The sequence below is a fragment of the Saccostrea echinata genome, unplaced genomic scaffold, assembly GCF_033153115.1.
Source record: "Saccostrea echinata isolate AGI-Se365-2 ecotype Australia unplaced genomic scaffold, CSIRO_AGI_Sech_v1 ptg000012l, whole genome shotgun sequence".
Taxonomy (NCBI): Eukaryota; Metazoa; Mollusca; class Bivalvia; order Ostreida; family Ostreidae; genus Saccostrea; species Saccostrea echinata.
The window spans coordinates 6,930,273-6,942,500 of record NW_026889761.1 but is presented as its reverse complement, the minus strand read 5'-3'; the positions used below and the strand labels follow the sequence as shown (position 1 = coordinate 6,942,500).

Below are 12,228 nucleotides of genomic sequence, written 5' to 3'. Positions count from 1 at the left end.
GAATGGTTGTACAAAGTATTGAAAGTCGTGCGTTTTGATGTTACTGATTTTGGTAAATTCTGTGATTTCAAATTTTCTAAAAATTCCTTTTTTAAATATTCACATCTGATTAACACCTTTTCTCAAATATTTGTTGTACAGTACTTCTAGTTTCTACCTCACTGCGGTTAGTATTTTTGGTGAGAAGCATAGAACGAGGCTTGTTAGATGATTTACTGGAATCCGTATGTATCTTTATTTGTAAGGATCTGGCACAGCTTACCGCGTCTGAAATATAACAATTGAGCAATTTGAATGAATCACAATTTGATGTAGAAAATATTACCAGTTCAGCACTATTTACTCGTGAATATCCTAAGCTGAGACAGTGATACATTGTATACATTCTACTTACACAAAAAGCTTTTAATTTTTGAAAATATTTATCATTTTTAGGACTTTCCAATCGTATGTTTAATACTCTCATGTTTTGTTTCGGTTCGAAATTTTAGAATCTTTACTTTAAAACTTTTTTTGGAAAGGGGGGGGGGGGAATAAAATAAGATTTTGATATACTAATATCCTTTCTATTCTTTTACCTGTTTCACACTTAAGTCAAAATAAGGAAGAAAAACCAGTTAAAGAAAATACCTTGGCTCAAATCCAAATCGTTTTTTTTTCTGATTTACTGAATGAACATTTGCCTTTCCCATGTGTACCAGGCAGAAGTCAATATTTGTAGGTATCAGTTTACAAATATTTACAAAACGATTCAACAGACTGGGCGGCGGCCTTTCAATATAATTGAAGATAGAATCACAAAAAAAAATACATTGCATAAAACCGGAAATTTTTTTAACTTATAATTTAAGGCAATAACAGATTTGCGTCAGCCCAAAACTTCTATTGACTCTTTTTTTTACCAGGTTCATGTATTTGTTAAGAAATGTAAATCTTTGTAAATGAAAAATTCTTTTAGTTTTCAAACATATATAGTTATAGGCAAATTATGCCCTTATTTATAACATAGAAATTGCATGTATTTTATTCTAGTATAAAACACATTCAGTCACCAAACAAAGGAGTAATGTATTTACATAAAGTGGTCTGTTAGGAATATAGAGAAAACGTGTTATCTTTACTTGTCAATCACAGAAATTTAAAAAATGTTTATCTTCATAACCATTCAGAACGGCATATATATATATATATATATATATATATATATATATATATATATATATATATATATATATATATATATATATATATATATATATAGTTTGGTGACTGATATATATATATATATATATATATATTTACATTTGCAAATGTTTTCCCTTATATAACACTATTGAAAGCAACGCGTATCTATATCCGTATAAACACAGGTTCCTCGCGTCATAAACGTTCGACGTAATTTCTCAGTGACGTCATAAAGGGTCGACGCGCAAACAATGGATCAAATGCGTGCCGTTGAGTTTGAAAAATAAAACATTTCACGCGTTAAAGATTATAATCAGGAAAATATAAAATATGAATATGTCACAAATGTAAATATAAGTAATAATGTATCATTTTTAAACATCTATCGGATATAAATACGGGTTGGTACGAGATCAAATTTACCATAAAGCCCTTCGGGCTTTATGGAATTTGATCTCGTGACCAACCCGTATTTATATCCCGATAGATGTTTAAAAATGATACCTTATTTCTTAAAAAAAAAAAAAAAAAAAAAAAATATATATATATATATATATATATATATATATATATATATATATACATGTGTATATATATATATATATATATATATATATATATATATATATATGGTGACTGATATATATATATATATCTGTGTGTGTGTGTACGTATCGGGACTACTACAACTGATGACTGAAGAGTTAAATATGAATGAAAATAATTTCCAATTGACTTCCCTAGCAATAGGTCACTCTCTGCTTCAAATTTATTGATTTGATTCATAACCATAGTGCGCTTGCTTTCCTCTTCTGAATTTAAGATTTAATGTGAAATTTTGAAATCAGTCTCTATATTCATTTACGATAGTCGATATCAAATATTAGTACAAGGAAATTCAAAAAACCTTAACAAAATAATAATTAATCGCGTACATTTTTTGCGGATAGGTAATACAAGTTTTCGGAATTGAAGAGTAATGTAATTACAGAAAAAATCATATACACATGAAATTTCTCAAACTAAAATTTTATGTTGGACTTCTGAAGTTAATTGTTAAAGCATTTTTTTCATGTTCAATACATCACCACAGAGTCTGACACAGCGGTCTCTTTCTAAAATTATATGTTCTATCATCTTCACATACACTATCATATCAAACTTATTTTCAACCATGACGTACATGTATCAACTATAATGTAGATCTGTCATATTTCCATTATTATTTTGTCTACTGAATTTTTTTTTCTGGAGTACTAAATCTTTAACATTTGAATAATTCTTAAATTGATATCTTCGTGCCCGTTGTGTACATGAATAGATTAAAAGCAATGAAAGATTTCCATTATTAAAACATGATTAAATTGATACATATGTTCAATAATTTTATTTGCGTAATTAACACACATATATAGGCATAAAAAAATTCTGCTTTTCATCACAGTATTGCACATAGTTTGAAGGAAGAGTATTAGGAAAACGTTTGGTGTTCTTTTTAAACACATGCATTCTCCTCTTCATTAATGTTTCTTCATGATGTTTCTTTATTCCATTCTGAAAAAGATTAAATCGTATCTTAAAAATTATTTCTGCAAACTATTCTCAAAATTTAAAAAAATGACACATTATTTTCTAAACGACATTATATTGCTCAGTATTGAATTACACAATCCTATATTAAAGAAAAGATACTTCTATTTATTGCATACCTGCTGATTAATGTTTCCAAGAACTAGGATCTGTATATCTTTATTTTAGCTGTTGTTCTATGGTTCGAATCCTATTTTAATCATAGACGTTGGAGAAAGTAAGATGAAGTGTTGTGTTATTGTCTACTCTTGTCAATATTGCACATGAATCACTTCCGCCACACAAAACCACATTAATTAAAATTGCTAATGAAGTCAAACATCTTCTAGCTGTCAAAGGAGCTGTCACTTTCAGAGCTATTAATAGACTCCTGTGAGTATTTCCAGAGTTTAATGTTTTTCATTAAGATTCCGTAATACATTTTCTCGTCCGTGTCCTCCTCTTCAGGAAGTGGTCGCAGATACGGTGGGGGTGATGGCTGATTGGATGACACGAGTGATGATGCGGAACTACACAGAGATGCAAGATCATTCTCAGAATCAGACGATCTACTAGCTCCAACATCTTCTAAACTCCCCATATCTGTTGAAGAAAAATATAATCATTTTAACTGACATTGTTTGGTAAAATATGCAATCCATTAAAATTATTTCAAAACATTATAAAATGCTATAGATATAAATGACTGCAATTATGGATTTAAAAAATAACACAAACCTGAATTCTGTTCATCCTTTCTGTCTTCAACCATGATTGGGGCACTTCTATGTCGGACAAGGGGGTTTCTTAGGCTGCACATTACCTCTCCAGGTCTATTCTTGTTGGTGATTCTCTCCATACTCCTACGCTTCAGGGAACCAAAGCTGGCACTTCTAAGAACAGGGTTTCTGTGTCTGGCGTTTGCCATGGATCCAATGGTCGTGTTGATTGTAATTAATTGTTTCATCAGCTTCACATCCTGACTTCTCATTTCCATCTAAGCAATAGAGTAAGTAAGTAATGTTATTTGATAATTTTCTTATTTTTTGACTGAAAAAAAAATCATGTTTAATTGAGCTTATTTTTAATTTCTTCTTAATAATTCTATTACTCACCAACTCTGTTTTTAATTTTGACAGCGCTAAGGTAATTCTATCTAAAGATGATTCCTTCTCCATGTTTCACTGTTTGATTAAGAACGTACATGCACGAATACAGTTTAAAGAGTTTTAACCTTATTTCAAAGGTGTCAAGAGATTTTATAGCTGGGACCTGTCTCGTTTTTAAAATTGATTGACGGGTCTCTCCAGATCTTTACCTGACATCACGTGATTCATCCAGCCCACTTTGTTTGTTGTCAAACTTAACAACCAAAAAATTAAATAGGTAGTCATAAAGTGCACGAGACAATTAGCTTATGTGAATTACGGACTTCCATGTACGTCGAGTGACCTTAGAACAAAGAACAAATATCATTTCTGTGTAAGTACACAAGGAGTGGCAATATAATTAAAAACATTTTTTTTTCTAAAATACACTTAACAATTATTAGTTTAAAGTACCTAGATATACAATTCACCATATATTTGGAAGTAACTAATCTCAATCATAATTCTTTCTTTTTACTTAAACACTCTCATTATTTACCAGGAAAGCTTAAGTGGTTCGAAGTTCAGTCTGCTTGACTTCATAATACAGAGAATCAATATATGTATAACAAGAAACTTAAAATTATAATTCTCGAGTTGAAAAAAATTAATGGTTTATAAGTAAACTCGCCTATACAGTTGATTTTTCAATAAAGTTAACATTTCCCTATTTTTCAAACAAGTGCGTATAAAAGAGACGAAAAGATAAAGTCCTTATTGACATGCAGGTAGATTTTATTTTCATACTTCCCTGTTAACAGTTCATCTCGGTGATAAAGTTCATATTAAAGTAATTTGATCAACAAAGTTGACCTAATTCGGAATTCAGTAATAGCATCATGCAAATCCAATAGTTTGAGTGACCTGTGTCATTTCACGATATCAAAGGGAAAAAGTTGCATTTAACAAGTTTTGATAGAAGATTACATCTCTTATGACTAATTCTTTTTTGAATTTTTAATTTATTTCACTGCCACTGACGATGAATCTTGACATACATCAGTTTCTGGAGAATGGAAGGATTATTTTGAATTTCTACCTGAATTCATCCAAGGGAATGATTAATATTTTATTTGTTGTAACTTAGATTATGGTGCAAGATTTGAAAAAAAGATAAAAAGTAAGCAAGCCTTCATACCTTTTCATTATTTGCCAGAGTGTTTGCATCTGTTTGATTTTCTTTTCCAAAAATTACAACAACAATAATAAAAAAAGGAAATATGAGAATCATTGTCACTTTTTAGTTATCCTTTTTGTCGCAAGGTAAATTGATGGAAAATCGGAACAAAATTTTCAATTTCTTGGATCAATAAAAAGTTATCTGAAACAGCATTTACGGTAAAGAACAGGGTTTTTAACAGGACTTAAAATTGGTAGAAAAAGAGGCTGAAAGAAAAATCAGAAGATAGAACAAAACGACACTGAGATCACATTTAATACAGTTAATTCAGCAAAGGAGCATTTTACTGAAATGGATGTCCATGTTTAAACATTCGTATAGTATACAAATAGAAAGAAATTAGGAAAATGCAAATTTTATCAGTTAATAACCCCAGGCATAAGTTTCATTAGGAATTGACAAATTTAGATCCTATCAATTGATAAAAAATTGTGTACACAGGGGGAAAGGTGTTCCACAACTCAGACATCAATAATACACGCAATTAAGGGAGAGACTGTGAACTGTAATATGTTTGTAAGTAATTTATAAGCACTTTAAATATTTTGTTGAAGTCGTTTGAGTTCGGTGCTTTGCAGTTCAAATCCACTGATTAGATGAACTATTGAATGCCTCTTCAGTTGTATATTGCCAAATTTGGATGGAATGCACTTTGTATTGGATTTGATTTGTCAACTTGTTAATTATTTTTCTAAAGATGTACACTCTGACCAGAAGCACTTTGCACTCTATTCTAGATTTTTTTAAAATGTTGAATAGGTTTATTTGTAATTATGATCATAAAAATAACTGCACTAATAGACAGACAAAGAAGAGCTTTGTATTTTTGTAGAAATTTAATCTTAAAAGCTCACAAGATTTCCCTCTATCTCCAAATCCATCTACCCGAATGAAGTTGTATTTGATCTTAAAAGCATCAGGCTTACCCCTACTTTTAAATATAAATATTCGATAGGAGAAGAATTCTGCCTACTTTTCTTCGATTAAAAAGGAAAGTTTTTGGCACTTGAGATAAATTATTGTGCGTTTGTTTGGTCAAGCCTACTCAGCTTACGATATGATTTGCGAATGCATGATAAATCTTCATCACAAATAATTCATTTGTCATTAAACATTTTTGAAAGCCTGCATAATAAATTGATAAAAAGTTCAACTGTGATGTATGTTTACTCAGCCGTGTGGAAACCTCTAATAAAATACAGTAAAGGTAAAAATTTTACTGATCGAAGAGAAGGCATATAAACCACATAAAATGTGTGATTAAATGGATGTTACGAATACCGGTAAATGCTTGTGATCTGTCTTGTTTAAATAAATACATCCCATCTCTGGTGTCGCCTAAGAAACTTTTTCTGATCAGAGTTCGAAATTCATAACAAACAGATAGTGGAGTTCCACTTGGTTTTACACAAGGAAATGGAGAAAGACTCTGCCGTGGATAGAATAACACAAGCTTTATCACGGCTAAAATCGGACCTGGTAAGTTATTCTCTTACTTTCGGTTTTACCCTACGTGTGATTTCATCGTTATATTTCTGTGAACAAAATATAGGACATTCTCATTTCAGATAAATACAAGAAATTTAATATGACATGTCTATTGTATAATTTTTTCCTTATATCTTAGGAGGATATACGGAATCAAGATGTAAAACTTATGAAACAACTTTTGGCCATTAATAGTGTCATAACATCTATCACAAATCCAAGAACGAGAAATCCTATTGCAAGGAGTGCTACGTTTAGTTGTTCAGGAAAGAAACGCCCAACTCTCAAATATCTGAAGAAAAGAGCTCATGATGACGTAATGTGTAATCTCAGGAACCCATTGGTTAGGTATGGAAGTGAGCCTCTGGTTGTCGATGACGAAATAGACAACAATAGTTCTGTCGACTCCATGGAAGATTTAAATGCTGAATCAACCCCCGCATTTCCGCTATCTTCATCCTTCAGTGGAAGAGGAAGTGCTATACCATTGATGGGTTCTTTGTTGGAGGAAGACGAACTTGATGATGCAAAGTATCATGGGATTCTTATGAAAAATATAAGACTGTGGAAGCAGTCAAAGAAATTTTTGCAAAATTCAAAAGCTTCAACCCCAGATGTAATCGATAAAACATAAATTCAATATAATCAATTACGAATATGTGTATTAAATAAAATGAATAATGAAGTTTGTTGCAAATGTACACTTTCCTCTTTTCATAATATATAGTGCAAAGATAAAGTACAATATTGAGAAAAGAATGATGTTAAAGCAATGTTATTTGAAGTGTACGGCATACAATACTTAATTATCAAATTCTAATACTTAAAGAAACATTCGTAATAGCAGACGAGGTAGCGCAAACGAATGCACGTATATGAAGCATTTTGTTTCTTTAGAGATTCAAAATGTTAATATATAAATCCTGCATACACTTTAAACCGGATAAAAACATATTGTGTTGTATATATGGTAATGATTAGGTCGTGGGAAAAGACGTAATAAAAGCCTCTTCGCAGAAACACGTCCCTATCTGTCTTTTATTACATAATGAACTTAAAGGAAAACAAACAATGAATCATATTTCGGCCATAAATGTATTTGATATACAGAGAACCGTCTCTCTTGGTTAGGAGTATAGGAACCTTGCATTTAATTTCAGTCACACAGGTATATCTTCCTGAGTCATGAAATTTATGCAGGTGTAATAAAAATGATCTCAACATACGAACAAAGACTACCATTGATTTCGTTATCAATGTAAGTAAAACTTATCGTCTGTCGCCACTGGGTCAGAGCGACACCTGAACCTGATTTTTTAAAGTAGTTGATGGATTGATACTTCAAGTTATCATCAGAAAGACAACGGCAAGGAAGGATGGAAATCCAAACTCATTACTAAGTTTTCCTATGGAAAGTAATATGTCGAAATATTCTCACGACATGAGCCGGGTTCTGATGTTAATGGAAGCAGGACATTTTCACCTGCAAAGACTCTTTTAGAATACAATGAGAACATTCTTTTATTTGAAGCAACTTGGCACGAAATCAATGGATAGTGACGTCACAGCATGCGGAGAGCTGGGACCAAGGTGGTTCTGGAATCCGAAAAGATTACATAATAAAAAAAAAGAAAGAAAGGGATCAATTAAGAGGATTACAAAAAAGATGAAAAATGACCCCAACTCCCTTTCAACAGCGGGAGGTTGCATTATTTAAAGATTAATCTCATTCTGAATGTCTAATCACTTAACTTTGATGATGAAGATTAAATAGTATCGGATGACAAGACCTTGAGAAGTAGGCATTGAAGTTGCTACCTTAACGTGGGGCGAAATCAGAATTCATTTTAATTTAATCATTTTAAGGATCTAAAAACATCTTGCATTTGATAAAAAAGATTTATAGTGCTACATTTATAGATAGACTAGCTAGATGCATTCCAAAATTGAATCTACATTGTTCAAAATACAGGAAAATAATGGGTTTCAATGAGCATTCCAGTATAATCTTCATTGCAGGAACATGCATCTCTTGAGCTAAGATTTAATAGTATATAATTTGACATCTATTTTACCTCACTTAATAAGTGCCAAGCCTGTAATTAAGTATCGCACAACGTGCGTATAATGTGCAACATTGTATTTCTTTGGAATACAAGAATGTACCTTATATCTAGAAGAGTTTTTTTGCCTGACGATTTTTAATCATGAATTTCAAGGTCGAGATTTATCACGATCACCAAGTTCTATATCTATAGGAGATATAACAAAAAGTACTGGTTTTAATATTTAATGATAAAAAGGATTCATGTCATAGAACTTTGATAACTATTTTATCATTTAATGTCTAAAGATTAAAAAATCCAGAGCTGTTTGAAACATTAGTGGAGTTTGAATAAACTTTTAAACATGCCGCTCTTCTCTCTTTTTTTTTTTTTAAAGAATCATGCAAAATAATACTTAGCATACAGGAAGACCATTTTTTAAGGGAATTTAAAAGCATTACGATCAAAGTGATTTTGAAAGAATGACTTCAAAAGAGAAACTTTTGCGTCAGATACATTTGATAGGAGGTACTGTTTCATTGACTGACTTAATTGAAGTATTATTTAAATACGTGTTAATCAAGGTTGTCTTTTTATAATAAAAAAGGCTTTCGTTATTGAAAAACTTTGCAAACTTGTATTAAGAAACAGAATTAGAAGGAGGTAGGTTGAGGGGGTTGGAAGGGGGAAAAGATCGAGGAAAAGGTGCAATACATCTAAGAGAAAAGGTGGGAAAAGACGAGAGAGAATTGGGCCGGGAAAGGGACTAACTCTTTCCAGAGGCTTTTCGACTTATAATCATATTTTTTGTGTTACTGCTTACGGGAGAAAGATATAGGGAAGGATTAATGCCTCCACGTATACACTTCTCTTTTATTTAATTCCTGTATTAGGAATACTTATTACATGTAATTAATTTCTATTTTCACATTTCAATTAATTCCATGATTCAGTTTTTATCGAAAGAATAAAGATGTATAAGTACACATTCATATTTTTTATTGTATGTTTTATCATAAATATTACCCTAGGATATTGATTTATTTACTAATTTTTTTTCTGTAGTACTTTTTTTTTACGAAAAGGGTGAAAGTAAAAAAAAACTTATTTATATAGCAAATCAGTAACAATTACTTTCATATTAAATCATTTACATTGTACATCCATAGTTTTCATACAAAGAAAAACATAAGAAAAAAGTGTTATGAAAAAAAAGAAGATATTAAATATTATTATTCAAAAATGGTGAAAAAAACGTATCCTCCCCGGCGGGGAATCGAACCCCGGTCTCCCGCGTGACAGGCGGGGATACTTACCACTATACTACCGAGGATTCATGTTAACGTGTCATTTAAATCCATTCAGTACAGAAACTACTGTAACTAGAAAGTCACATGACCATCAAACAGAAGTTCATGTTTACTAATTATATACATTGCATGCTATCGTTACTGCAGGTTGCACAACAGTATTAAATTTTGCTATATATTCTTACCAAAAATGCGCAACTTTGAGTAGGTGGTATTAATTGAAAACAAACTTTTGAGAAGTTTCCTTTTCAGATCTTGTAAAACAATTCTTTATAAAGATTTTAGTACCAAAAAATACATAGCCATCCAGCAAGGCACGCAAGTTTGTCTCGCTCGAAGTCGAGCAGGTGCTTGAAAATCAAGTCCAGGACCTAATCACTCCCGACTCAAATACAGTAAATAGAAAATTCAGCACGCCCTAAATTTTAATGAATCTTGTCAATATAGGAAGTTTACATATTGTTTTTCATCTCATAAAAAAATTCAGCTCCAGTCTAGCTCGTGTTAAAATGCCCGAATCGGAAGGGAGATTCAGGAATTATTTTGCGTCAGCCATGATTTGATGTGAACCTCAAGTGAAATACTGTTATGACACCTGCAACCTTTTTGTCTCTTAGGCTTATTAGAGTGAGATATTTACAATTAGGTAGCTCATAGGGACGAAAAGGTTTCATTACCGATGACAATTAACATTTTTACAACGTTTACAATACAAAATTTACAAGAAAACATGATTAGGGAAAAAATGTGTCAACAAGAAAATAAATCGAATGGGGTCGAACACAGGTGCTTGAGGACAGTATCACAGTGAAAAATTCACTGAATTATCACAGTGAAAAATTCACTGAATTATCACAGTGAAAAATTCACTGTTCAAGAAAGAACTTTATTTTGGACATTACTTTTCAATTTTTAAGTTGTGTCATATTTTATTTCTCACGATATGTTTCGCGAATCTAATTGTTTAATTGACCAGTGACACTTTTCGGACTCTTGATCTGTTGTTACAAAGAGACAGAGTGCTATGTCTCAAGAACTGTTAATCTCTAAAAACAACACTGTGTAATTATCTGTTTTTTTTAATGTCCAAACATCAAAGCGTCATTGAGTTTATTTAATTAATCCATACCTGTGAATCTTTCACTCATTTTACTAAATGTCAACACCTGTCATTTATTTACTCATTATGTACATTCTTATAAATAGTCATGTATAATTTCAATCTTTAGTCTGGAATATACGAAGGCCAGTCTCGGCCACGTCCGACTCGTGAGGACTCTGAGTCCGGGGCCACTTCGGCCAGATCCGACTCGATCATTTATAATATGTCTGTTTGTTGATTCATGTAAACTGTTGCCATCGTTGAGACTCCTCTAATAAATACGGAATCCTTCATCATTTGTTTTATCTCTGGAATTGCATATTGGTGGACCTTCGGGAATACGGCACACCTATACTTTGTTTTTACCTCATGGCCACACAGCGCCTCTACCTATACCTCGTACCCCCCTACGCCAACGTTCCCTCACCCCGTTTGTTCTGCAAACAACGGATGCTGTTCTAGACGAATTCCTAAGTACCGTCCAAATCTACACGGTCACAATTGGTGGATGAATCCGAAGGGTAAAACAACGCCCGGGGCCGCTGCATTTTTTTGCAACAACCAATGTTGTACTTTGTCACATCACCATAGATGTTGATTACCATTTTCACAACAACCAATGTTGTACTTTTTCACATCACCATAGATGTTGATTACCATTTTCACAACAACCAATGTTGTACTTTTTCACATCACCATAGATGTTGATTACATTTTTGGCAACAACCAAAGTTGTACTTTTTCACATCACCAGGGATGTTGATTACATTTTTTTTTTGCAAAAACCAATGTTGTACTTTTTCACATCACTATAGATGTTGACCACATGATGTATATATTTTATCTCCAACCCATGTTGGTACCCTATATCATTTCGTAGAGTAGCATTGTTGTCATTAAGGTCTTCCGTTTCCAACGGAAGACCTTCTACTGATTCTGATGGTTAAGATTATTCTTATTATTCTTTTTTTTTCCTAGACGCCAACTTTGAAGCTTCATATCTTCCTCATTTCTGAACGGATTTTGTTCAAATTTTCAGAGCTTTTAGACTTTACTAAACACTCTCAGAATATTGTAATACAATTCGGAAATTACCTTCTGTTCACGAGTTATTCCCATTTGATTGAAATTTTTATGCCTCTGGTTTCCAGACAAAGGCTCTGAAACTGTAATAATTGGAGCACAAAACCCTTTGAAATTG

At 32.0% G+C, this 12,228-nt stretch overlaps 2 protein-coding genes and 1 non-coding gene across 3 annotated transcripts; 1 reads left to right on the top strand and 2 right to left on the bottom strand.

The window, feature by feature from the left end:
* Positions 1-2,566: 2,566 nt before the first annotated feature.
* On the bottom strand, positions 2,567-4,006 carry LOC133185852 (uncharacterized). The gene is made up of 4 exons (XM_061321142.1): positions 3,870-4,006; positions 3,493-3,751; positions 2,895-3,357; positions 2,567-2,739 (listed from the first exon to the last, which is right to left on the bottom strand). Exons 1-3 carry the CDS (start codon positions 3,930-3,932, stop codon positions 3,101-3,103), a joined length of 579 nt encoding a protein of 192 aa, XP_061177126.1. The 5' UTR covers positions 3,933-4,006; the 3' UTR covers positions 2,567-2,739; positions 2,895-3,100.
* Positions 4,007-6,289: 2,283 nt separating this feature from the next.
* Positions 6,290-7,271, top strand: LOC133185850 (uncharacterized). The gene is made up of 2 exons (XM_061321141.1): positions 6,290-6,561; positions 6,710-7,271. The coding sequence occupies exons 1-2, from the start codon at positions 6,499-6,501 to the stop codon at positions 7,202-7,204; spliced, it is 558 nt and encodes a 185-aa protein (XP_061177125.1). The 5' UTR covers positions 6,290-6,498; the 3' UTR covers positions 7,205-7,271.
* Positions 7,272-9,876: 2,605 nt separating this feature from the next.
* On the bottom strand, positions 9,877-9,948 carry Trnad-guc (transfer RNA aspartic acid (anticodon GUC)). The gene has a single exon. It is a non-coding gene; the product is annotated as a tRNA-Asp (tRNA).
* Between the last annotated feature and the right edge of the window lie 2,280 nt (positions 9,949-12,228).

Coding starts and splice junctions, on each gene's coding strand:
- LOC133185852 (XM_061321142.1), bottom strand. CDS start 3,932: ATGGAGAAGGAATCATCTTTAGATAGAATTACCTTAGCGCTGTCAAAA. Junction 3,752..3,869: donor CAAAATTAAAAACAGAGTTG/GTGAGTAATAGA, acceptor TCTATTGCTTAG/ATGGAAATGAGAAGTCAGGA. Junction 3,358..3,492: donor AAAGGATGAACAGAATTCAG/GTTTGTGTTATT, acceptor TTTCTTCAACAG/ATATGGGGAGTTTAGAAGAT.
- LOC133185850 (XM_061321141.1), top strand. CDS start 6,499: ATGGAGAAAGACTCTGCCGTGGATAGAATAACACAAGCTTTATCACGG. Junction 6,562..6,709: donor CACGGCTAAAATCGGACCTG/GTAAGTTATTCT, acceptor CTTATATCTTAG/GAGGATATACGGAATCAAGA.